The 27,523-nt window shown below is 39.7% G+C and overlaps 1 protein-coding gene across 6 annotated transcripts in view; it reads right to left on the bottom strand.

The window, feature by feature from the left end:
- SETD2 (SET domain containing 2, histone lysine methyltransferase) overlaps window positions 1-27,502 on the bottom strand; it is a 125,317-nt gene extending 97,815 nt beyond the window's left edge. For 5 of the 6 annotated variants that reach the window (XR_004922090.2, XM_036107698.2, XM_036107704.2 and 2 more), the window contains exon 1: window positions 27,277-27,502. Coding sequence is in view for 4 of the 6 variants with exons in the window: in XM_036107698.2 (XP_035963591.1) it covers window positions 27,277-27,347 (71 nt within the window). In the remaining 2 variants the exon portion in view is untranslated. The remainder of the gene's footprint in view (window positions 1-27,276) is intronic. The other variant, XM_078078734.1, reaches the window with a different exon arrangement.
- Window positions 27,503-27,523: the final 21 nt, after the last annotated feature.

The raw sequence follows: 27,523 nt of genomic DNA, 5'->3' as shown, positions 1-27,523 counted from the left end.
CAATGGCTTAACCAACTGAGCCACCCAGGCACCCAAGAAAACATACTTTTTATACCTTGTTTTTCTCCATTTAAAGCCTTAGATATTATATATATATATATATATATATATATATATATATACACACGTAGCTTCATTTTTAGTTCTACCATCATAATACCTTTTCATGTTTATAAGTCATTGGTATTTTCTTTTTGCTGGGAAGTGCTTTTTCAGGTCCTTTGCCAATCAACTGAGTTGTTGGTCTTAACTTACTGATTTATAAAAATCAGATGTGAGGCATCTGCAACTAGAATGTGTCACTGTACGGGACACTGAAGTTTCCTTGTCATCAGAAACGTTTAAGAAAGGGGCGCCTGGGTGGCTCAGTCGTTAAGCTTCTGCCTTCGGCTCAGGTCATGATCCCAGGGTCCTGGGATCGAGCCCCGCATCAGGCTCCCTGCTCCACGGGAGGCCTGCTTCTCCCTCTCCCGCTCCCTCTGCTTGTGTTCCCTCTCTCGCTGTGTCTCTGTCAAATAAATAAATAAAATCTTTAAAAAAAAAAAAAAAATGTTTAAGAAGAATCTGGATGAGAACTTACCTCAAATGAGACAGAATTCCTGTCCTAGATATAAAGCTAAAAGTGAGGTCCTAGGTCTCATTCCAGGCCTTCAGTTTACTGAATCCCCTGAACACAAATCAGAAGCAGCATTTATTACTTTATCTTGATTTTAATAAGACTTTAAAGATGAGGTGGGAATGAATCTTTAAAGATTTCTTACTAAAACTCATATACTCCTCAAATGTTCTAGGTCAGTGTTCCTCACATTTAAGTGATATATGGGCCTTTTTTAAAGAGAAAAAAAATTGTCAGATATCAAAGGCTAGATCTCAATTTAAGAACACTGACTTAAGAATCTAAAATTAGTATATTAAAATTTATCTTACTTGAAAATTACCACTGAAAAATGGTAGTTTTCAAGTGAAATAAATTTTAGAACTTCAAACTAGTCAAAATAATTTTTAAGGTGTGTGGGTTAGAAAGTAGTATTGTATCAATGTTAATTTCTCAAAATTGATAACTACAGTGATTATATAAGAGGACACCTCTGTTTTTAGAAAATACACATTGGAAGATATGGGGATAAAAGGCATCATGACTATAACTATCAAACATTTCAGGAAAAAAAAGTAATGTGTGCATGCGTGTGTGTGTGTGTGTGTGTGTGTGTGTGTGTAGAAAGAATGATAAATGGTAAAATGTTCACACTGGGATGAAGTAGGTATATAGGGAAATCTCTGTATTATTTTTGACCATTCAGTAAGTCTGAAATTATTTCAAAGCTAAAAATTGTTTTTTCAACCTAAGATAATCAAACATGAAAAACTTTTAAATACCCTCAAAAATCTCCACCCCTTAAGAATTTGTAAGAAAAAGGCTATGTGGACTCAGAGATCCTAGAGCCTCAGCTAGAGAAACACTACCTCTAAATTTTCCAAAATCGTATTATGGAAGGCAGTGATGAGAATAAGCTACATAAAAACAACACTCTATACTAGACTGAAGTTTTGGACACAGGGTATTGTGAAGAACTGAAAACTCAAGAGATAAGACAAGAGAACTGTTGATAACAAAAGGAAGGAAGCCACCAACGACAACCTGAAGAGTATTTCCCAACACTGCTTGTAACATATCCTTGCCCAGCGGTACACTCAAGTAGTACTCTGAGCTGTCTGGAAGAAAGGTAACTTGCTGTGTGTACCCAGTCCAAGGAAGGGTCATGGAGAAATACTGGCAGAGAGACCTTCTCAAGTACTTAAGTGATTAACTACACCATTAGGAAAGAAATGGAATTTCACAGCTTTAGTCCTTCTTCTCCCCCCCCCCATTTGTTTCCATTTTAGGTTTCTACATCTGTGACCTGCTCCCCAACAAGTACAAACAAAAACATCTGTTGTGGAAAAAGAAGTCAGAATGAATGCACTGAAGTCATGCATGTTTTGACACTTTTAGGCACTTAAGAGTGTCATACATTTAAAACTTTAAATGCGGGGCGCCTGGGTGGCTCAGTTGGTTAAGCAACTGCCTTCGGCTCGGGTCATGATCCTGGAGTCCCGGGATCGAGTCCCACATCGGGCTCCCTGCTCAGCGGGGAGTCTGCTTCTCCCTCTGATTCTCCCCCTCTCATGCTCTCTGTCTCCCATTCTCTCTCTCAGATAAATAAATAAAATCTTAAAAAAAATAAAAAATAAAAAATAAAAAAAATAAAACTTTAAATGCCTCAGATATTCAATGATACGGAAAAGTAATACATCAGGGAGAAAGTCTTCATAAGTAAAACTTTTTTTTTTTAATATTTTATTTATTTATTTGACAGAGAGAGACACAGCAAGAGAGGGAACACAAGCAGGGGGAGTGGGAGAGGGAGAAGCAGACTTCCCGCTGAGCAGGAAGCCCGATGTGGGGCTCAATCCCAGGACCCTGGGATCATGACCTGAGCCGAAGGCAGACGCTTAACGACTGAGCCACCCAGGCACCCCATAAGTAAAACTTTTATTACAAAAGATCAGATCTACCTAGTTCAAACTTGACCTATGGTCATACACATCTGCAAACCTCTTCTCAACAAACTATGTTAATCCTTCTGTAGGCCAAGGTTTTTGTAGGAAAGAGATGTCCTCACTAACTACCATGAGTTAGGTAAGCTTAAGGCAAATGTGGAGACTACATCACAACATGTTTTTCAACAGCACACAACCACATTGATGGATTGCCCAATGACTTATTTTAGAAAGGAAACACTATTAACTACAAATATCAGAAATCGTATCAATCACAAGACTATTTGTTCAACAATTATTTAAGGATGTATCCTTCTGAAGGCAGTGTTACTCTATTAGGGCAAGATGTCAAGTTCACAGAATTTCATCCTTTACTTGGAATAATATGGCATAGAGGTATACCAAATAACCACAATACAAGGTAATAAGTAATAATTGCCATATACGAGAAGGCTAATGAGGGGCTTTCTTTTTAATTTTCCTTTTTTTTCGGTTCAACCTCATCTCACTTTCCTGATTGTCCTTCATGAAAGCACACCTTCTTTAGTATTTAATACTTTATTAGGATGGCAACGTAACAGAGCAAAAAGACCAAACTTTGATGACTCCTAGGTTGAAATCCTGCCTGTCTCTACCATTTACACACTCTATGACTTGTGCCACTCCATTCCCTTTCTTATTCTCCTAGATGCCTGTTTCACACATCCCCCTGCCCCAAATCTCCATCACTACCATCACCCTGACCACTCTCAATTGATGATCTCATTACTTTACTCAGTGCCCCATCCCCTTGCCTTCTCAAAGACTCCCATTTCCTATTTCTTTCCTTTCCTCTATCACCAGTGTCTGTTTCTCTTTTTCTTCATTCTCAAACAGCTTTAGAGATACACCTTAAAAAAAAGGCAGGGGTAGAGGTGGGGTTCTCACTAAGGATCAATATCTTAAAAGCCAACGATCAGTTTCTTTTTGGGGACCACATTCACCTGTTTTCCTCCTACCCTCACTGGCTACTCCTTCCCTAATCTTATTTGTTGGCTCTTCCTACTCTACCAGATGTCTTCAAGTTGGAGTACCCCAAAACTTGATCCCTCCTTGGCCTTCCTTCTTCTCCATCTACTCTTTTCCCTCTTACCTCATCGCATCTAGATTCATGATTTTCAGTATCATCTATAGACTGGTGACTCCCCCATCTCCAAATCCAACCACTCTGCACTTATTTACCCAAGTGCTCACTGGACATCTCTATTTGAATATCTCACATGTATCTCAAATGTAACATGGTCAAAATGGCGCTAATGATGATTATTCCATACGTGTACACACCAATTATAATGATTATTACACACATCATAAATTTACGTAACAGCCAGATGATCTTTCAAAAGCATAAATCAGATCATGGCACATACCTGCTTACTCTCTCTTTCTGACCTTACCTCTCTTTTCACAATCCTTCCTCATTCCCTAGGTTCTAGCCATATAAGCCCTCTTTCTGTACCTCAAACATTCCAAACTAATTTCTGGCCTTTTCACCTGAAGGTGCCTTCTTAGAATACCATTCCCCTAGATCTTCAACAGATTGCTCCTTCTCAATTACAGGATGACAGCTCAAATATTATCTCCAAGATTCCCCCATCACTCTATCTCATTTTATTCCTTATTTTATTCCTAGCATTTATCAATATGGGATTTTTTTTCTTTTCTTTTTAAAGATTTTATTTATTTGTCAGAGAAGAGAGCACAAGCAGGGGGAGCAGCAAGCAGAGCAGGCAGAGGGAGAAGCAGACTCCCCACGGAGCAAGAAGCCCAATGCGGAACTTGATCCCAGGACCCTGGGATCATGACCTGAGCTGAAGGCAGCCGCTTAACCGACTGAGCCACGCAGGCGCCCCTCTTTTCTTTTAATGTAGTGCCTGTTTCCTTCCACTAGAAACAAGCTCCTTTGGGGCAGGTGCTTGGTCTATCTTGTTGACAGCAACATTTATTTCATTTTTTAAAATATTTTATTTATTTGAGAGAGAGTATGTGCGTGAGAGAGCACAAGTGGGGGTGGGCAGAGGGAGAGGGAGGAACAGACTCCCAGCTGAGCAGGGAGCCTGAAGGGGCTCAATCCCAGGACCTGGGATCAGGACCTGACCCAAAGGCAGGCGCTTAACTGACTGAGCCACCCAGGCACCCTGACAGTGGCATTTAAATGCCAAAAACACTACTCAGAACATAGGAAGTACTCAATAAATATCTGACATCATTCCCACTTTCCTATCTAGCTAAGCTTGCTTTACACTAATCCCCAGAAGGAATTTCAATGGTTAAGATGGTCTCCTCCAAATTCAAACATAGATCAGTCTTGACTTCAAGTAATTTTTCATACTGCTCTTCATTCTACCATCCTCCTCCCTCTCTCCCAGCCTCCATACACATATATCACCACCACCACCCCCAAACCCATCTTAATCCCCTCAGCCACTTCGGTCTCACTTCCATTTACTTGGCAATTACCTAGTACTGTACTCAGTACTGTACTGCCTATTGCTATCCCTTTCCTTACCATTCCAGACACTACTACTAAACTCAACCCCTACACCATGTACTTTGCAGAGTGACAATCACATACAACCTTGACTTCTATTTACTGTTTCTGCCTTCCCAGCTAGGGTTTAAGTTACAAAGAGACAAAGGCAACATCTTGCTCTTATTGTGTAATCTCCATGGGTTGACCATTCCCATTCCTGGCATAAATTCTCATTACTTTTTTTTTTTTTTTAAGATTTTATTTATTTATTTGACAGAGAGAGACACAGCGAGAGAGGGAACACAGGCAGGGGGAGTGGGGGAGGGAGAAGCAGGCTTCCGCTGAGCAGGAAGCCCGATGTGGGACTCGATCCCAGGACCCTGGGATCATGACCTGAGCCGAAGGCAGATGCGACTGAGCCACCCAGGCGCCCTCATTACTTTTTGAATCAAAAAAATTTCTTAACAATAGTATCATGTTTTAACTTTCTCATTTCAAGCAATTCTCAAAGGAAAAGAAGGAAACACCTAAAAAGTGACCTGTAGGAAAAAACAAGCCATACAGGCCATAAATTAATTTATAACATCTGCCATACTCTCTCATCCAAAACATAGGACCCAAGAGAACAAGTGAATTAAACATCCATGAGAAATATATATGATTTATGTAGACAATAAAGCCATGAATACCACCGTGCTTTTTATGAAAGGCCTGGAAACTTCAGGCAAAGCACTTTGGGGTGAATACTAACCTGAACCAGTACCAATGGACCTGAAAAACAGAAGCACTATTTCTCACTTGCTTTAAGTCCACATCTTCAACTAGCATAGTATCTCAAACATACAGAGAGCTCCTGAGAGAGGCTCATACATACAGATTAAATCCAGAAAAAAAATTAATGAAATGTTATTAAAATTACAGGCAAGAATATTCTCAGAGGAAATAATTTGATCCAAACACTACCTCTGACATATATAGATCAAAATAACAGCTCTCTCCCCCAGTGTCATACCCATTAACCATTCAATAACATACCCCAAGAGTTGAAACTTTATTTTAATATAGTGTCTACATATGATAGTGAGTAAAGGTAATAACTTATTTTCTTTAAACAACCAATCACTTTGTAAACAAACACAGATGATCTCAAATGTATCCTTGTAGAGTTCCACAATCAGTGAGGAAAGGTAAGAATATCATCCCAAATATTAACAATTACATATTTACCTGAAATGTTTCTAAATTTGTCTTCCAAATCGGTTTGCATGAACACCTGCATAAAGTGAATTATGTTCTCCCCTTCAAGCAATCTGCTTTTTCCAAAACCCATAAATTAGGATGTGTGGTGATCTAATTTGAACATTTTAGGGCCTATTATATACAAATGAGTTTCACTATTTTTATTTACTATTGGGAGTTAAATCTCTTAAATTACCTGTTTTATTTTCCTCATTGGGTAGATGTGGGAACGGGATACCCATTACCAAATAACGTTCAAAAGACAGAAATGTGTAAATGCTGAAATTCAGTTTTAGTACCAGCCAACGAATCACAACAGAAAGAGTTGAGGGTAAGTTCTTAGTGAGCTGGTCACATTGTACTACTGTCTTATAGCCCCCATTACTAGACCACCATCACCACTAACAGCAGCTAACAGAATATTTTCTATTTTGGGGATACTAGGTTAAATGCTTTACATACATCTAGTTCATGTGCAATCCTCAAACCTATGAGGGGTATATACTATTTGTATTCCCATTTTGCAAATGAAGAAACCTAAAGTCATGGCTAGCAAAGTGACAGAGCGAAGTATCCAGGCTTTTTGACTGCAGAGCCCTTGCTCAAAATCAAATATTTATTAGCTATTACACAGAACTGGGAGCAAAGGGCAAAAAGTTTCAGAGAAACATATTCTGATTCAGTGTACTAGTAAATTATCTGCCTAGCAACAGAAGGGGCTATATCATGAAATAAAGAGTAACAGTCCTGATGATCTTGTGTCTAAAGAAACTCCCAAACTGTATGCAAGAAATCACTAGGTTTGTGAGTTCCCCCCCGCCCAAACTTCAGATTAGATTCTTCTATGAAGAAATACTCTACTGAAAGCAATGTGGAATACCAAGAGTCTGAGGGAGATGGCTACCTACCGACAGACTGTAGGATATAAAGTAGTGAATGTTTAAAAAGCTGTACCTACCCTATATTTTACCAGACTGAATACTTATGCCAGCCTTCTAGTCCTACTTTTGCTTAACCACATTAAACAGAAACATGAAAATAGATGGTGGTCAGTTCCTTCATGTGGTTATAGACTCTGATGCAAATTAGCTCTTTAAAACCCACCTTCAAAGTTAAAACAATGAAAGTAAAACATGTGATGTGATTAAACCTACACACATGAGATAGAACACGTTTCTCTTTTTATACACAAAGATAATAATTCAGGATCTTTCTCTTCCATAAATACCTGCTTTCTTTGGTGTTAATATTAAAAATGCTTCTGAAAATAATTTCATTCTTTCATGTTTCACAAGCAAGTTTTTTTCTGTTATAACTATAAAAAAATCTACACGGGCTGGATTTTATTTTGATAAAACAATGAATACAGCAACTCGGAAAGTTCCTAGAATAAATTACCTCCACACCAAAATCAAAACACACTGAAGATGAATGAAACTCAGGTTAAAAAAAAAAGAGAGAGAGAGAGGGAAACTCAGTTTTCTTCAGGAACAACAGTTTAAACACAATAAAACAGCCATCATTTATTTTCTGATTGTTGTAAAGTTTAAGCATTTTCCCAAAAATAGCAAATTAATGTTGGAGGTGTGAAAGAGAAAGGTAGTCAACCAACACAGGCACAAGTCAAAACAAACAAATGCTGAAACACTTATTCTTACAAGGCAAAGCCAATGCTAAAGTAAGATCATTGTGAATTACAATGCACTGAATACACTCCCTCGCCATTTCATGCATAGAAAATGAAGGTTAAAATAAAATGCAAAGGTTATCCATGTGAGAGCAAAAGACTGGAACTAGGCTAAACGTTCATCAAGAGCGGCTGAATAACTCTGGTACATCCATTCAGTGAAGCAGTATATAGCAGACAAAGCAATGATGAAGAGCTCTGTATACTGCTCTGGTATCATCTCCAGAATATATTGTTAAATGAAACAGCAAGACACAAAACAGTGTGTTTTGTATGCTTCTATTTTCAAAATAGAAAATGGAAGACTCAATAATTAAACATAATGATTACATATTAAAGGAAATGGTTAAAGGAGAACAGGGATGAAAGTTATTCCTCTTTGAACATTCTTTTATTGCAGTAACTTTGGAAACATGTAAAACCTTGCATTTTTTTAAAAATGAGAAAGTAAAAAAAATAATAATTTCTAGAAACTCAAACTATAAAAAACTATACCAAATTGGTGATTGGCACAAACACAAAGAAAAGCTAAACTAAACTATTTTGACTACAAACACCCTACTGAAATATATCCTGAGGGTAAAAAAACAAATCTTAAGCTGTTAGTAGTCTTATCAAAACTGTCATTTACAGGGGCACCTGGGTGGCTCAGTCGTTAAGCGTCTGCCTTCGGCTCAGGTCATGATCCCGGGGTCCTGGGATCGAGTCCCACATCGGGCTCCCTGCTCAGCAGGAAGCCTGCTTCTCCGTCTACCACTCCCCCTGCTGTGTTCCTGCTCTCACTATCTCTCTGTCAAATAAATAAAAAAAAAAAAAATCTTAAAAAAAAAAAACCTGTCATATATAAATAGATAAAGCAAATAAGTTATTCCATTAATGTCATTAGGAACTAAGATTTTCAACATAAAAGTAATATAAGTTTTAAAATAAAAACTCTTCAACATGAATTGGAAAAATCTGTATGTGGGGCACCTGAGTGGCTCAGTCGTTAAGCATTTGCCTTCAGCTCAGGCCATGATCCCAGGTCCTGGGATCAAGCCCCGCATCGGGCTCCCTGCTCAGCAGGGAGCCTGCTTCTCCCTCTCCCACTCCCCCTGCTTGTGTTCCCTCTCTCACTGTATCTCTCTCTGTCAAATAAATAAATAAAAATCTTAAAAAAAAAAAAAAAGAAAAATCCGTATGAACTGAAAAGTTTTTTTTTCCTAAAAAATACATATATCTTAACTGTCCAATGAAAAGGCCTAAGCATTGACAACCCAGTAGCCATAAGTAGCATGACTAGTATTTAGATTATGGTCTCTAAATACCATTTTCACTAAAAGGAACCAAAGTTCACAGAAGAAATGGTTGACTCCAGGACTAAGGTAAAAAGTGTATAAATGAGCTAGGGCCAAGGAATTTATCAAAGATTACCATGATCATGTAAAAGGTCATAGAAGCCAATCTGAAAAGATTTCCACTGGACAAAAATGAGGCAATTTGAGCAACATTAAGAACAAAAAATGAGTGTGATGTATCAAAGTACAACAAATATATAAAGATAAACTCATAAAAAAAATAAGTCCCCACTGATCACCTTTGGAGGTTAGATTGCCAATAGGACATCCACTCATTATCTGAAAACTGACAAAGGAAAAGAACTCAGTATTTTTCCTATCTTTCTCATATGAACTATATATTTCAGCACAATCAGTAGAATTCTAATAAATTCAACAATCATCAATGGCAGCTAAAATCAGTAGGTGAAAGGTTGATGGGGAACTTTGTAATAGATGGATCAGAATGACTACATCATAATCCACTGGTTAATTTTGCTATCACTAAAATAAGACAACCTGATATGTATCCCCTGACATGATGCAATAGGTAATCAATAAAAAGCTGGAGTTGGAGTCTAATGTAACTACCAGTCTCCAAAAAATATGGGTAACAGAAAAACATGTTAAAGGACACCATAAGGATGCACAGAGCCAATAAATGTAATAGGGTACTATTATAGACTGAGAGATTTGAAATCTGGTAATCACATGATTATTTAGATCCTAACTTAAAAAAAAAATGAAATTAAGTAACAGTAAAGAATTACTGCCATTGCACAAGGCATGATAATGCTATTGTGGTTACTTTTTTTTTTTTTTTAAGATTTTATTTACTTGAGAGAGAGAAGGAGAGCAAACGCACAAGAGAGAGCAAGCACTAGCGAAGGGAGAGGCAGAGGGAGAGGGAGAAGCAGGCTCCCCACTAAGCAGGGAGCCCAATGTGGGACTCAATCCCAAGACCCTGAGATCATGACCTGAGGTGAAATCAAGAGTCAGGTGCCCAACCAACTGAACCACCCTATTGTGGTTACTTTTTAAAAAACCTTTATCTCAGGGCACCTGGGTGGCTCAGTTAAGCACCCGACTCTTGGTTTCAGCTCAGGTCATGATCTTGCAGTTGTGTGATCAAGCCCCACGTCAGGCTCTGCACTCAGAGCAGAGTCTGCCTCAGATTCTCTCTCACGCTCACTCACACTCTCTCTCTCTCTCTCAAATAAATTAAATCTTAAAAAAAAAAAAAAAGTAAAAATAAAAAGACTTTATCGCTTAGAAATATAAAAGCATGAAAAAATATCCGGGGTGCTTCAAAATATTCCAGTAACAACAACAACAACAAAAAATGGGGATAGATGAAACCAAAATGGCAAAGTGTTAGTAACTGTTGAAGCTGGGTGAGTATACTGGGCAAGGGCAGGTGGGGTATTCATTGTACTCTATATTCTCTCTCGTATGAATGTTTTGAAATTTTCCATAATAAAAAAATGTTAATGTTTAATTGCAATACAAGAGAGGACAACCAATCCCCAAATAAGTAAACCTCAAGGAACCATGTGTCCACATGTACCAAGTAAGGGTGGATGGTTAAAAGCACCCTAGCAAGTACTCACTTCAGCAGCACATATGCTTAAAAAAAAAAAAAAAAATGAGCTGGCAAAACTTATATATTCCTGTTACCATCCAATCACCCACCTACCCACAATCAGGACCCATTCACCTGGTTGTGGCTGAGCATTAATCCCTTTACCCAAGCAGAAATAATCCAGGATTTACCCATCTGATTTAGACTTTATTTCTATGGTTGCATAGAATTTCATTCCCCAACAATAATAAAACATATATCATAAATACGTAACCATAGTGAACATGCTATGATGGAAAATATTTTCTATAAATTAACTTTTGATAAATAGCATCAACACATAGTTCTACTTTAGGGGTCATTTAATTTGCAAAGACTCGCAGTTGAGAAAAATTTTTTAAAAAGCAAAACTTTGACAACGGTAGATATAAAACTATTTAAAGTCAAAGGAAAATATTAATATTCTGAATATTTAAATCTATTTTCCACCCATTTGCCAATCTTTTAGGATAAGTCACCACAGTGCTGTATTTCCATTTCCTGAGAAAAATCTTTTTGAGTTCTCAAGATAAACCTTAAAAAACAACAGAGTATTTTGTACATCATTTGGCAAATTAGGAATCTGGTTACAATTTCTACTTCTAGATACCAAATTCCAGATATATAAGATTTATAAAATAATATAGAATATAAAGTTGGTTTGGTTCATCTATAAAACAACTGTATCAGAACTTCTATCCTATGGGGGTTTTGTTTATGTCTCAAATGTCAAGTTATACTACACAAGAATTTAAGAAAATGCAGTTGGTCCACAGCCCTAGCCAACAAGTCCCTAGCCACTTAAAAATATTCCAGTAATCACAGAGAGATGTTAAGTGCCATCAAAAGCTCACTAGAAGAGGTCAAATCTTATTCTCTATGAGAGAAATATTACCAACTGACAAAGTAGATGTACCCCTCATAGAAACAACCAAGGGTAAAATGACATAAGGACTTGGACCTGGAATTAACAACACTAGCCAGTATCTTTTTTTCTTTTCTTTTCTTTTTTAGTAGGCAGTAGCTAATATCATATACAAAAGTCAAAGTAGGCAGCTGGTTTTCATATCTACATCTATACTGATGAGAGCAAGGAAAACCAAAATGGACACTGTAAACACCATAACTAGTATGATGAAAAAGATGAAGTAATGCCTGGGCAGCTTAGTCCATTGAGCATCTGACTCTTGGTTTTGGCTCAGGTCATAATTTCAGGGTCCTGTGATGGAAATCCGCATTGGGCTCCACGGTCAGCAGAGAGTCCGCTTGTCCCTCTTCCTCCCCCTCTGCTCCTCCCCCTGCTCGCTCACTCTCTCTCAAATAAATAAAATCTTAAAAAAAAAAAAAAAAGACCTATACAGTTCAGCATAAGATTTCCACTCTAGGGCCTTTCTAGTGCCTTCCTACCAGAAGGTATGTCCCAATTCCTTTTCTCCTCCATTATGTGTTGATGGGGAGGCATTACAGTTTAAGAGGTTAAAGCAAAACCCTGAAAGTTAGTCAACCCGAATTTGAATACCAACTCCAGTACTTTTTAACACTTACTAAGAAAAATGGTAGCCAAAGAGTTTATCTATAAAACTGAAATAGTAGTACTATATTTACTTCAAAGAGAGGATCAAAGGAGAATATCTGTTTAAAATCCTCCATATAGTGCCTGGCATATAGTTAGTACTCAATAAATGGGAATCGTTAGCAATTTGAATTACATATTTGTAAGATTCTTTCATTAGCAACAATCTTTACTCATAATGTATAAAAATATGAATCACTATGAAATACACCTGAAACCAATAAGATATTGCATATTAATTATACTTCAATTTTAAAAAGTCTCCACTTCTGGAAAATAAGCATAAGTAGTAAGAACCTTGCTCATTTTTATATCCCCAGGTCTTGGCACTAAAAAGGTGCACAGTAAATAATTTTGAACAAATGAGTAGAGAAGTAGAAGATGAAAGAGATTGAAGAGAATGGTAAAAATACAAAGTAGCTGCAGAAGGAAAAGGGAGTTAATACTTAACTGTAGTCTTTTGGCCAGTGTCAACTAGCTAAGTTTGTTACACATCCACAAGTACAGAAATTGAGACTGTAGAGTTTGCAGACTTTTATAGCAATTTTACCTTGACCAGTGATCAGTAGGCTTATACTTTTTTAAGCTTTGTATTTTGAAATAATTACAGATTGACAGGAAGTTGCAAAAATAGTACAAAGAGTCTCTGTACACTTCACCCAGCCCCCTCCCCTGGTGACATCTTATGTAGCTGGAGTCCAGTATCAAAACCAGGAAATTCACATTGGTACATTACTGTTAACCAGACTAGACCTAATTCACTTTTCACCATTCTTCTCAATCTGCATTCATATTCATTTGTGTGTGCATATAGTTCTTTGCAAAATTATTCCATACATAGATTCATGTAACGACCACCACAATGAAGATACATAACTGTTCAACCAATGGTGCTGGATTCTGAATGTCTTAATTTTTCACTTCGGGGGCACCTGGGTGGCTCAGTCAGTTAAGCGTCTGCCTTCGGCTCAGGTCATGATCCCAGGGTCCTGGGATCAAGTCCCACATCGGGCTCCCTGCTCAGTGGGAAGCCTGCTTCTCCCTCTGCCTGCTGCTCCCCCCTGCTTGTACTCTCTGTCAAATAAATTTCAAAAAATCTTAAAAAAATTTTTTTTCACTTCATTTTTCTAGGGCTTAATTTTCAGTATATGGATCTTGGGGGTTTTTTGTTGAAGATTTTATTTATTTGACAGAGAGCAAGCACACAAGTAGGTGGAGCGGCGGGCAGAGGGAGAGGCAGAAGCAGGCTGCCCACTGAGCAAGAGACAGGCCTCAGTTCCAGGACCCTGGGATCATGACCTGAGCCAAAGGCAGACGCTTAACCGACTAAGCCACCCAGGCGCCCTTTAGTATATGTTTAAAATATACCAATCCATGACAGACTAACAGTTAGTTTGAGAAACACTAACTAGAAGATGTACAAATTGGCTTTATACTATTTGGAACCCCTTATTTCCTAAATAATTGATAACTGGATTTATTTTTCTCCTGTTGGGTAGCAGACAATCCAAAATTGACACATATACAGAAAGTCCCCACTTTTCATATATTGGGGTTTTACTGCTATCTAATAAAGTTCGGATAGTCTTCATTCTTCAGTCTTTTCCTCCTATTGTACCCAACAGACCAAGGTAAACAAAAGCCAGGATTTCACCTTAAAACAATTCCTCCAAAAGAATGCAATGTGTGGGGCACCTGGGTGGCTCAGTCTGTTAAGCATCTGCCTTCAGCTCGGCTCATGATCCCGGGAGTTCCAGGACCGAGTCCCTTCTCAGGCTCCCTGTTCAGCAAGGAATCTGCTTCTCCCTCTCCCTCCGCTCCTCCCCCCTACTCATGCTCTCTCTCCGCTCACTCTTTTTCTCAAATTAAAAAAAAAAAAAAGTTAAAAAAAACAAGAATGCAACGTGTGGGGAATAGACATCATGACCTTAAAAAAAAAAAAACAAAAACACTCCAGATACTTCACAACACTCATCCAAAATTCTTCCCTTTGGATTTCTTTATTACCTTCTCAGATTCCAATACACTAGAATCATTTCTTACCTGGAGCTTGAAGAAATCTTTCTTTTTTTTTAAAAGATTTTATTTATTCATTTGAGACAGAGAGATACAGAGAAAGAGAGAGCGAGCAGGAGCAGTGGGGAGAGGCAGAGGGAGAAGCAGGCTCCCCGCTGAGCAGGGAGCCCGACGTGGGGCTCAATTCCCAGGACCTGGAGATCATGACCTGAGCTGAAGGCAGGTGCTTAACCATCTGAGCCACCCAGGCACCCCTTGGAGAAATGTTCCACTATGTTTAGACCACCTGTCCTTTATTAAGATACTTTCTTTTAGCTCCTAGCACACCTTCTTTTTATTTTATTTTATTTGACACTTTCTACACTCTTGTTTGTGACAGTATGATTAGGACCCTGTAAACTACATTTTTCCTCTGGCACAAATAGCATGTGCTAGAGGAAGACTGAAAGACTGGAAGAATAAGAGGGAATGTGCTCCTTCCTGTTGGTCACAGTGCCTACACGTACTGAAGCACTAATACATTTCATCCTGGCTTTGATTCCGGTTTCTGCCTTTTTCTACCTTTTTTCCACAGTCCCAGACTAGCCTGACTACAACCCGTCAGACGCCAGCACCAGTTGTCGGGTACCCCTTCCTGAGAGGTCTCAGCTCCAGGGGGCCCTACCTACTCCAAGCTTCTGGGTTCTGAGAACCACACCCTCTTCCCTTTTCCCTCCAGCCCTAGGATAGGCAGCTACTTCCTGCCTTTCTGTTGCTGTTACCTTCAGTGTCCCCTTTTCATTTTCTCAGTTCTCCAGCAGCCCTTTCAACCAATTCCTTACATTAAATTCTACCTTCTGACTGATAGAGAAAAACAGCCTGAAAGCTTAAGCTCCTTTCTTAAAAGTTTATAATAAAATAGAAGTAATTATTCTAAAATAGAAGTAATTATTCTAACATAACTGTGAGATTCATCACTAATGCCACATTGCGGTACAGTGAACTTCTTACCAAGCCACTCTAAAAAGCATGAAACTAGGATGGGCCATGCCTTCCTGAAAATTCAACGTATTTTAAAACTGTACATAAGCAATCTTGCAAATTAGACACTCAATATATTTTTCATCAGTGCTAGAACAAGCGTAGGCAAATTTTCTATAAAGACCCAGAAAGTAAATATTTCAGGCTTCACAGGCCATGAGTCTCTGTCAGAACTACTCAACTCCGACATTTTTGTGGGAAAGTGGCCATATACAATAAATGAATGAGCATAGCTGTGCTCCAATAACTATTTACTGACACAAAAACTTCATTGTCAGATCATTTTCACATGTCACAAAATACCATTCTTCCAGTTTTTTTAACCATTTAAAAGATATAAAATCATTCTTAATTCATAGGCTATACTGAAATATCCAGGCAGGCTGGATCTGGCCCAATGGCCAATTTGCCAACCCCTATTCTAGACTGTACCTGTTACAAAAATCAAAAGTTCGATATTCATTGATGGGCTCAAAAAAAATTTAGTTTAAACCTAGGCTTGGGGTCCTAGGTTTGGATGGTCCACATATCCAGTGTACCTTCTGCTGCAATGATGTTCAGCCATCTAATCCTCTAGTACACATATATGCAAAGTCAAAGAAAAGAAATAACTCAGGGAGTAAATCCCCTGCACCCTCCAAATTGAACTATCACAAGCACCTCAAGACTAATCCAGAAGATCCCTAGGAAAACAAGTTAACTCAGAATACAGGAAACCAGTTGATTATAAATGGCCGCTATTATGTTATTCCTTAGTATCATTAAAAAGTTAGCCTTGGGGCAGCTGGGTGGCTCTGTTGGTTAAGCAACTGACTCTTGATTTTGGCTCAGGTCATGATCTCAAGGCCATGGGATAGAGCCCCTCCTAGGGCTCCAAGCTGGGCATGGAGCTTGCTTGAGATTCTCCCTCTCCCCCTGCCTCCCCACCCACTTTTTTTTTTTTTAAGATTTTATTTATTTATTTATTTGACAGAGAGAGAGAGACAGCGAGAGAGGGAACACAAGCAGGGAGAGTGGGAGAGGGAGAAGCAGGCTTCCCGCTGAGCAGGGGACTGATGTGGGGCTCAATCCCAGGACCTGAGCTGAAGGCAGACGCTTAACGACTGAACCACCCAGGCACCGCCCCACCCACTCTTAAAAAAAAAAAAAAAAAAAAAAGGCAGTCTTTGACAAATTGGTAAATGAAAAGACCCTTGCTCAAGTTGTGGTAGAGTCACTAGCTAGTGAGCATAGCTTGAACTTCTTTGGGCCTTCTTTTCCTACCTTATTCATAAAATCAGAGGTACTATCTTCCATGCCCTTTAAAATCACAGCCATGGTAAACCATGGTAACAAGTTAAGGGGAAAAAAAGTGGGAAGCCACAGTAATGAGAAGCCATTAGGTAAGGTAATAAAGCCTCCCTCCATGAGTACTGCTTATGCCGCTCAGTAATTTACACTGGGGCAAATGCAGAGGAGTCTAACTGGAAATGGACATAGGGACAATTTTCCCTATGTACCCTACTCTTCAGTATGGCCCTTGAGCACCCTCCATCCACCCTTTTTGCCTAATTCCCATTCTTTCAGGCTAAGTATACATCCTCTGGGCAGCCCTCCCTGACTACCACCCCTCTATTCCACCAGTCCGGGTTAGGTGTCCCTGCTATAGCTCACTGTACTTACTTCTGTATCCTTATCACAAGGTAGGAATTCAACAAATGTTAGCTGAATAGTCAAGAGTTCAATTCAGCTAGTTTTTCTTAACATCAGTCACGTTTAAAAGGTTCGATTTGGGGCGCCTGGGTGGCTCAGTCGTTAAGCGTCTGCCTTCGGCTCAGGTCATGATCCCGGGGTCCTGGGATCAAGCCCCACATCGGGCTCCCTGCTCCGCGGGAAGCCTGCTTCTCCTTCTCCCACTCCCCCTGCTTGTGTTCCTGCTTTCGCTATCTCTCTGTCAAATAAATAAAACCTTAAAAAAAAAAAAAATTAAAAAGTAAATAAATAAAAGGTTTGATTATAATGAAAAAAACTTTGAATATAACTTTATAATTGCTTCATAAAGTTTAAGGCTTAGCATGTAAATTTTTTTTAGTTTTCTAGATATAAAAAGCATCAGCCATCCTAGAGAACAAAAGCCTCAATTTTAGAGTATCAAGTTTTCTACCATTTTTCAGAGTCACAGCCTTATGGTATACCCCAAAACATCCCTTGATTTATCACTGCATCTGTAGTTGCCTCACTTCCTTTTGGCCCCTAATATTCATAAAGAGATAAATGAGACTATTGATCAAAGGATTTGAACAGAAAGACAACTAAGCAAGGGTAAAGGGGTATGGTTTAAATAGATTATCCATCCTGGAAAAAACACAAATACGAAACAACAACTAAAAAGGCTGGGGGAGGGAGGGGGAACTGGTCTGGCACAAAACACAATAGGCTATCCTACCTTAGGAAGCACTCATGTTCTCTCTCAGACCACCATCATGAGATCTCCAATTTTCATCAGTTTGTCTCCACAAGGACCAATAGAAGAAGTATAAAAACTTCTCTCAGCACCAATCACATTCAATAGCCCAACTCATACCACTCAATTCCCTGACTTTCTCTGTCCTAATGCAACATTTAAGAATGTCTTAGGACAGATGCCAGTAATTATTAATGCTGCTATTCACTCCATCAGAAAATTAGAATGACAGTTACGAAGAATCAGGTCAACTCAAACATTTATTAAGCACATACTACTTATGTACCCAACTGCTAGTTACTGGGATTCCTCCATCTAAAAGAGTAAGTCTCTATAACGTATTTGTCATGTTCCTTGGATTTGCTAGTACATGGGACAAAATCCTGTAGGTCCTAGCAACAGAACCAAACAAGTCTATATGATGCAACAGAATGGATGAATGCTTATATAGACAGGCTCCAATGAAATGGTTAGCCTTTCTTGATGCTTCATTATTAGTAACCACCTAAAGGAGCTTAAAAGTTGGAGAATTATAAAAACACACATGCAAATATATCTTTTAAAATATTAATGTGGAAAAACAGTAATGATGGAAATAAAAGTACTTAAGCAACAGGTACATTTCACAAAAAGCACACAGCTAACAAATTTTGCAGCTATCATATGCACAGCTGAATAAATGCCAGGTTCCAACTCCTGCCCCAATTTTGTATCTTCTAACACTATAATTATCTTCTCTAATAAGAAGGGTAGTCAAAGATAGATGGATATCAAGTATTTCTTGGTAGTCTCACTGTCTCTCTAATGAACACAAGCAATATAATTGAGGAAATACTGGTTTTATATTTAACTACCACTGTTTCAATGTGTTAATATTCAGCTATTAACATTACTTTCTTATACAAACTGCTATTAATCGGCCAGAAAAACCACATCATACTTTTCATGATTGCAGCAAGTGGTTTCCTGAATAATTACAATAAACAATTTTTTTTTTTTTAGAATTCTTTTTTTTTTAATTTATTCATTTGAGACAGAGAGATACAGAGAGAGAGAGAGAGAGTAGGAGCAGTGGGGAGAGGCAGAGGGAGAGGGAGAAGCAGACTCCCCGCTGAGCAGGGAGCCTGATGCGGGGCTCGATCCCAGGACCTGGAGATCATGACCTGAGCCGAAGGCAGACGCTTAACGACTGAGCCACCCAGGCGCCCCTACAATAAACAATTTTCTAATGGACATGGTAAACTTAAGCTAAAGAGCATACCTATTAAGGTTATCTTGGGGAAAACTTCAGTAGTACACGGTCACCTATTTCTAACAAAAGGTTTTATTGTACCTCAACAAAATTCATCTCTTTACTACAGATAATTTTCAGCACGGAAGCAGTATCGTAAAATGTGTAGCTTATGATTTAGAGTTGATATAGATACTCCAGTCTAGAATTGATAAAATAATGGAAGAGGTATGTTTTTGTTTTTGTTTTAAGATTTTATTTATTTACTTGACAGAGAAAGAGTTAGCGAGAGCAGGAATACAAGCAGGGGGAGTGGGAGAGGGAGAAGCAGGCTTCCTGCCGGGCAGGGAGCCCGATGTAGGGCTCGATCCCAGGACCGTGGGATCATGACCCGAGCCGAAGGCAGACGCTTAACTGACTGAGCCACCCAAGCGCCCCGAGGTATGTTTTTACCCAAGTAATTTTAGAAAGTCTGTGTGTGCTCCAGATTAGAATAAGTGGATTTCCATAGAAAGGGTCTGCAGCCATCTATGTACTTTATGAAAAATAATGGTAGCTCTACTTTACAGTCATACAAAATTCATAAAAATTTTCACCTTGGCATCATCTGCCTACTACAGTGAAAACTATTCACTAAGAGGCCAAATATCAGACAAAAGATGCAAAGTACAAGTTAGCCCATAGGTCTCCACAAAGAGCTAATCATGAGACAAATATTGGTGATTACTATACAACCAACCCTCCCCCAAGAGAGGATCTAACTGCACATGGCAGGAAGCGGACAGCAGGAAGAGCTATAGTCAGAAACCACCACTTGCTCCAGGTTCTTGCAAGCCCACAAGCGGTGCTCCCAATAAACAGACCTCCCAGCAGCCTGCCAGTATGATCACACTCCTATCAACACCCACACGATCCCAAGGATATTTTCACTTGTGAGATGTTAGCATCTGACAGAAAAAGCACTCTAAAATAAAAAGCATCTATAAAAATTTAGACCAACTTTAAACTTCCATCTCAATGACCAATGTATTTGCTTAGCTGGAAAAGACACTGAAGTAACCACTAGTTTGATTTTAAAAAAAGACTATCAAACTAAAATACATTATACTTGAATTCCAAACCTAAGGGACTCAAATACAACATTTCACTAGCATACGATAACCAAAAATTATACAAGGTAATCTGCTTCTCATTTGAATCCATGAAAGTAGACTTCCAAATATAGACCCCATTATGAAAAACAACAAACCTACTGAATTTTCAGTTGGCCAGCTTATTGGCCAGCTTCAAACCAACTATTTTCAAAAAACTGTACTTAAATGCCTTGAGTTTTCTTTTTAAAATAACCAAGCAACTAATCAAAGTAGGGCAGGAATAAAAAGTACTTAATCTGGGGCACCTGCTGGCTCAGTCGATGGAGCATGTGACTCTTGATCTCTGGGTTATAAGTTCAAGCCCCACATTAGGCGTAGAAATTACTTAAAAATAAAATCTTTTAAAAAACAAAACAAAAAAAACTTAATCCATCAGCACCAGACAGGGCGAACAGAAATAAATATATATACAATATATTTTTAAAAAGAAAAAAAAAGTATAGAAGTCAAAGTCTAAACAAAATCATTGAAACACTATCATAAATTACCAGATATACTCACCCAGTGGGGAAACATATTTGCAAGGAGACGCCTTCCACACAGCACAATATGTCCTAAGGCCTTTTTAAACTGCTTAACATGACAACCAGACACCATAATAAAGCAACTCAATATTGCCTGTTAAAAATGAGTACATCTTATATGTGTGAATGTAAACATGCAGAAGATACAGTATGTAGAAAAAAGGTAGAAAGATATATGTAGTAGGACTCTGCTCATATTTAAAAAAAAAAAAAAAGGAAAAGATCTGGAAAGGTATACACTAAATTGTTAGTAGTGGTTACCCTCTTGGATGTGGGATTTGGAGAGATGGAGCAATGAAGAGATGTTAAGGGTGGATTTTTACTTTTTCCTCTATTAATATTTGTATTATCTTACCCTTCTGCAATAAGCATTTATTGTTCTGGTAATTAAAAAAAGAAACCATTTAAAACATACTACCAGACACTGTTATTGTTCTTAAAATATCACAATTACGGTAAATCCAAAGACAACAGTAAAGTACCTCCAAAGCTTGAATTTTAAAGCTCTATCCTCAGAGATTAAAGAGGACTAAGAGACATCACAATTAAATGCAATGTGTAACCCTAGACTGAAAACAGAGGACACTGCTGAGACAACTGGTAAAATTTAAACATGAACAGTCTAAGAGTTAACAGTATCATTACAAATATTAAATTGCCTGGTTACTGGTTATCCAAGAGAATGTTTTTTCTTAGGTAATACTACAAAATATTTAGGGGTGAAGGATCGTGAGGTCTGCAACTTGATTCAGCCAAAAATAAAAACATGTATATTCTTTTATATAGAAAGATAAACCAAATGTGACAAAATTTCAATTACTGGTTAATGCAGATAAACAGTATGTGGAAATTCATTATGCTATTCCTGCAACTTCTCCGCAAATTTGATATTTTTTCAAAATAAAATGCCTCCCCAGTCCCGCTCTGGCTCCCGCCCCCCTCCCATCCTACCCCTATGCCCTGGATCTCTCTCAAAGGAAGGAAGGATTCTAAACCTGATGTTTGGTGACTCCAGATGTAATGGTTCCGTTTCTAATATGAATGGTCTCTCAGAGCCTTAATAATAATAGCTCTTAGTGCATGACAAAATAAGGTACTCTACAGTACTCTGGAAGAATTAACAGAAACGAAGCTGGTCAACTTTAGATTCTGTAACCCAGGCTAGTCATTCTTTGCCAACCAGCATATGACTATTCTAGCTTCTCTGCAAAAACTGACAATACTCACAGAACACCACCAATTATCAAGTCAAGAAAAATTCTATCTGTTAAAGAGTAAATTATAATACATTTCAATTTTTCAAAAGGGGAACAGATTAAATCAGTCAGTATAGTGAAAAGTGGCAGAAAAAATTTGGGAATATCGAAGTTCCACTGAGGAAACTAGGAAATGATGGACTGACAGGTATAAAGTATGTCTTGGCAGTTTGTGAATATTTCTTAGTAAAACACAACTGTATCAACAGTTGCTTGATACCTTTCTAAAGACATAATGTGTCAGTTTAAGAATGGTCAGCCTGAAATCTAGAAAAGAGCAAAGAGGAACATGAATACTGGAGAGGTATACTTTCTCATAAGTACTAGGATAGCTCATCAGGCTGTCTCACCAGGAAACCCTCCCAGCAGTATTTTCTTTTAGTTGGCTTCTCCATTCCCACCATAACTAAGGTGAATTACGAGAATTCTGTGAGAACTTGACTAATCTCACTGCTTTATATTTTATTAGAACATGTAGAAATATTTTTTCCCAGTTAATAAACTTTATTTTGGCCAAATTCATCAGGCTTTTCTTATCATGATGCCCTGTACTCTTCTTTCTAGCTGCATCTTTCTATCCAATACTTATAATAAAAGAGCTAACACTGTCCTAATTCTTAAATCCTCATAAAACCCTTTGCAGAAAATACTATTATGATCCCCACTTTACAAATAATGACACTAAAGCACAGAGTAATTATGAAACCTGCTCAGTTTCATAAAGCTATTAAGTAAAAAAAGAGGTGAGATTCTAAAACCTAGCTCCAAAGCCCAGAGTTTAACTTTTTTTGTGTGCTTTGGACAAAAAAATTTTGGTAGTCTAATGAAGCCGGTGGATTTCTTCTCAGCTTAATATTTTTAAATGCATAAAATAAAATACAAGGATTACAAATAAGACCAATTATGTTGAGGACAAAAACCCCAAATGTGTGACACAGTAATATACATGCTTCTTAATGTAGTGGTAGACCTCTTCTCTACTATAATGTAGAGATGTAATAATGTACATAATGTAATGTTTACATTACCTTACATCAATGTTTTGATGTAATGATAAACATTTTGAGATACCTACAACCACAGCATATCATAAAAAATATGACTTGTACTAGTAGTAAAATCACAAGTACTGTTGGTAGTACTGTAGTTTGCTCTTTATACTGGCAATTAAAAGAAATGCTAACTTCTAGTTAGAGGTTAGTGAAGAGGTAATTTTCCCCCCTAAGTTTAAGGATGCCATCCATCTTAAGACCCCTACACTGCACACTATAATAAAAGCCTCTTAATACTGCAATTTAAAGGGACTACTCCTGGGTCCTTGTCTCTTTCTTCATAGGCTCCCTTGGTAATGTCTTCCAGTGTTGTGGTTCTACTACTAAGCTGATGACCACAAAACATATCTCTAGTCCAGAACTTTCCCTTGAACTCCAGGAGGAGACTGAATTGGTTATCAATTCAACCCGAATGTCTAACAGGCATCTCAAACTTAACCATGTCTAAAACTGAACTCCTAATCTATTTCCCAAACTTGCTCTTGTCACAGTCATACCTACTACCATGGTTGATGGCAACTCCATCTTTCTAACTACTCAGACGAAAAACCTTGGAATCATCCTTGGCTCCTCTCTCACATGCCACATCTGATCTATCAACGAATCATATTGGTTTATTCTTCAATGTATATCCAGAATCCAATCATTTCTCACCATCTCCTGGTTACCACCTTTACAAGTCACCAGCAGCTCTCTTCCGGATTGCTAACTTCATTACAAGTCTCCCTGCTTCTTCTGTTCTCCCCTGCAAAGGGGGTGATCCTTCTGAAGCTGAAAGCAGACCATGTCACTCCTCTATTGAAAATTCTGGGCAAAGTCCTTATAATGACTCTACAAAGCACTGTGAAATCTGCATCCCACCCTGAGCCAAGTTACTATTTATTGCTCTTTTTTGTTCATTCCATTTTAGCCATACCAGGCAGAATTCACTACCTTTGCCTTGGCACCTTGGAACTATTCCCTCTATTTGAAATGCTTTCAACCCAGATATTAACATGGCTCTCCCTCCCTTTCAAGTCTTTGCCTAAATACCATTCTCAAGAAGGTACACCCAGTCTACCTCATTTTAAATTATCACATCTTAAAAAAAAAAAAATTACATCTTTCCCAGAAATTCTGGATTCCCCCTTACCCTGCTCCATTTTTCAAAGCACTTACCTTTGAATATTCTGTATTATTCATCACTACCCATCACTAGGAGGGGTGCCCACAAGGGCAAATTTTGTTTTGTACACCACTCACCTCTAGTGCGCCTATGTTTGGCACAAAATAGACATGCATATGTTCAAAGAACAGCACTTCTATGGCTGTTAAGTACTTGCCTCTCTCATCAGAAGAGTTCCTTAAAGACTTTAACTGGATCTAATTTGCAGTGTCCTCAACACCTGGCCCCAACAGCCGACACCTAATGCACAGATACTCAGGCGATTACAGCCATTTTCACCTGAAACACAATCCTATATGCCACAGGAAAAAAAAGCCAGGTCTCACAGCTGTGTCTGATTAAAGAGTGAGTACAAGACAAACACAGAACATTAGGTTCCAACAGTTACTTCAATCAAACTGAATTTATGTTTCGTGCCTCAATTTCTTCATGTGTCTAAGAACCATTTCAAACTACCCGAAGTTTAAAAGGGGCACTTGGTCATTCCTTCCCCCGGGCACGTTACCCCCTCAAGCCCACCTAATCTTTCCAAGCTTGACTTAAAATCCTACCTCTTAAGTATTCCCTGATGAACCCCAGCTAGAAGCATTTATACACGCCACACTCTGTGCCAAGGGCTTTTCATACATTATTCTCATCCAATCCTCCCCAAAGCCCTATGAGGTTGCTACCATCACAATCCCTATTTTGAAGATGGGAAAACCCAAGCTTAGAGAGATGAAGACACTTGTCCAAGGTTCAACTAGTGTTCAAACCCAGGGATGTCTGACTCTGAAATCCAAGTTCTTTAACCCTACACTGTACTGCTTTCCCCCCTCCAGTGGCATAATGACTAACTAGGTTCTACATACTACCTCAGAGGGTCTCCTGTCACTTCATTTCTCTAGGTTTCAGTTTTTGCATCTGAAGAACAGGTGATGATGTACTAAGATCCCTTCTAGTTCTTATAGTATTATAACAGAAAATATTTTATAATTATTTTTATACTCCATGCAGGTTAATACACACACACACCACGCGCACACACACACACCTTGGAACTTAAAAATGCAAAGCAGTGGTGACATAAAAGCAGTGCAAATAACTCCAAGACCTTGTGTCAAAAAATAAACACTCTTGATTCCTCCCTACTCAGGTCCATTAAAGATGCACTTCTGAGTTCATTTTCCCACATTACGAAAAATTATGTTTTCCCCAAGAAGTGTAAGGATGTGATCCTTAAGGCTTCTGGACTTCACCACACAACCTGGTAAAAAGAACGGTCAGCAAGCACTTAGTCCAATCAGGGGGCTAGCATGTTATTTTGTACAGGACAACTGTTCAATAAGTGTTTATTGGATCATGATACAGAATGGTTTGAGGTTCTCCAAGTCTCACACCAAAAGCCTATACAACATGAGCTTTGTAACTGAACTGATGATTGTGCAGTAAATTAAAACAATCTAATCAAGGTAATGTTAACCTAAAAGCAAAGAACCCATGAAAGGATAAAGCCATGTTGAGACAACTTACTATCAAAAATAAGAGTTGGGTTTATCTAGAAACGTAGTGTAATTATTTCTCTTTGTGTGCAGAAACAACCGTCAATATCCCAACATAATCCTTCTGTGTTGCAACTGAATCTAAGAACTATCAAGGAAGATCCAGACATTACTGGACCAAGTTGAAAAGCTTTGGCAAAGGGTTCAAAAAAAAAAAAAGCGATAGCAGAGCTAAGGTAAAATGTGTCAAAAGAGCAAATCTCTTGGAATCCTTCTGCTCATAAAGTGACAGTTTCATCTGAAATCCCTACCAACGGTTAAGTTTGAAATGAGTCGTATATTCGTAGGTCTAGACTTCAACCAACACCAGCAAATGGAGTTTCAGATAGCATGTTAAAACAATAGTCTTGTGAGGGCGTAGGGAAAGAAGTGAATCCAGGCTCTGGAGTGGAAGCTCTCGGAGGTATCAGATACAGTAGCAGATACAGCCCTCCACAGAAATATCAAAAAAAAAAAAAAAAAAAGTCCAAGGCTGAAAAAATACTTTCGGGCAAAACTATATTTCAGTTTTCTAGAATGCTGTCTCTTTAGAGAATCCTCAAACGATCCCGGGTTTTTAAGTAAGTCTTTACGAGAAGTAGAAAGTCATCCATTTAGGGTACAAGGGTCCTGTTACCAAGGAAGTTGTGTCCGAAAGTGTGCAAATCCCACAATCTGGAAGAGAACGTCGGCCCCTCCGAAGGCTTTCATTTTCAGGCGGAAAAACAAACCCGGTGTCACCTCAACATCGGGGCCACACAAACCTCGCCACCATTACAAAACCGAAGTGCCAAAGGTGCAGAACCTGAAGCCGGAAGCACTACGAGGCCAAGATCGAGTTCCAGGAGAAAAAAATCAAACCCGAGAGGGCAGAGCGGACCCTCCGCGGCCCCGGGCCGGGAGAGGCACGCTAGGCCCTTCCGGTCCGAGCCGCGGTCGCCGGGAGGCCGGGCGACAGGCCGGGTGACGGGCCGGGCTTCCACCCGAGCCCGGGGATTCGCGGCCTACCCTCGCCGGTGCCCTCTCGCTGACTCCCGACACCGGCAGCTCCTCCGCCTCGGCCCCTTCGCCTGCGGCGCGGCCTGAGCGGACCGCGGGGAGCCGGAAGAGACCGCCGAGCCTCGAGCGGCCGGGTCGGTGCGGACGCGGCGGCGGCAGAGGCCGTGTCCGCGGCCGCCCCTCCCCCACCAGCCCGGCCCAACCGCCGCTGCGACGCGAGCAGCCGCGCCAACGCCGGGCCCAACCGCCGACCCGCCGCGGCCCGGGCGAGGCGGCGGCGGCGGCGCGGGCCTGCTCCCCACGCCGCCCGCGCGAGTCCACCGCGGGCCCGTTACTCCTCGCGCCGGCCCGCGCCGCCGCCCGTCAGGACGCGCCGCCCTCGGGGCTCTGGCGGAGCAGATACTTACTCAGGGGTCGGGTGCTCGGGGTCGTAGAAATCCCCCATCTTCGGAGGCGGCTGCGGCGGCAGCTGCTTCATCGGGAGCGGCTGGAGGCGGCGACGCGAGCCCCCTCCCCGCGGCAGGGCGACGCGCGGGAGGGGAGGGGAGGGGAGGAGGCCGCTGGTCCGACCGCGGCGGCGGCGGCGGCAGGGGCGGCCCGCGTCGCTTGCTCGCTCGTTCCCTCCCTCCCTCCGGCGCCCGCCCGCCGCTCTCT

The sequence above is a fragment of the Halichoerus grypus genome, chromosome 1, assembly GCF_964656455.1.
Source record: "Halichoerus grypus chromosome 1, mHalGry1.hap1.1, whole genome shotgun sequence".
NCBI classification, from domain to species: Eukaryota; Metazoa; Chordata; class Mammalia; order Carnivora; family Phocidae; genus Halichoerus; species Halichoerus grypus.
This window is presented reverse-complemented; position numbering and strand designations above follow the sequence as displayed.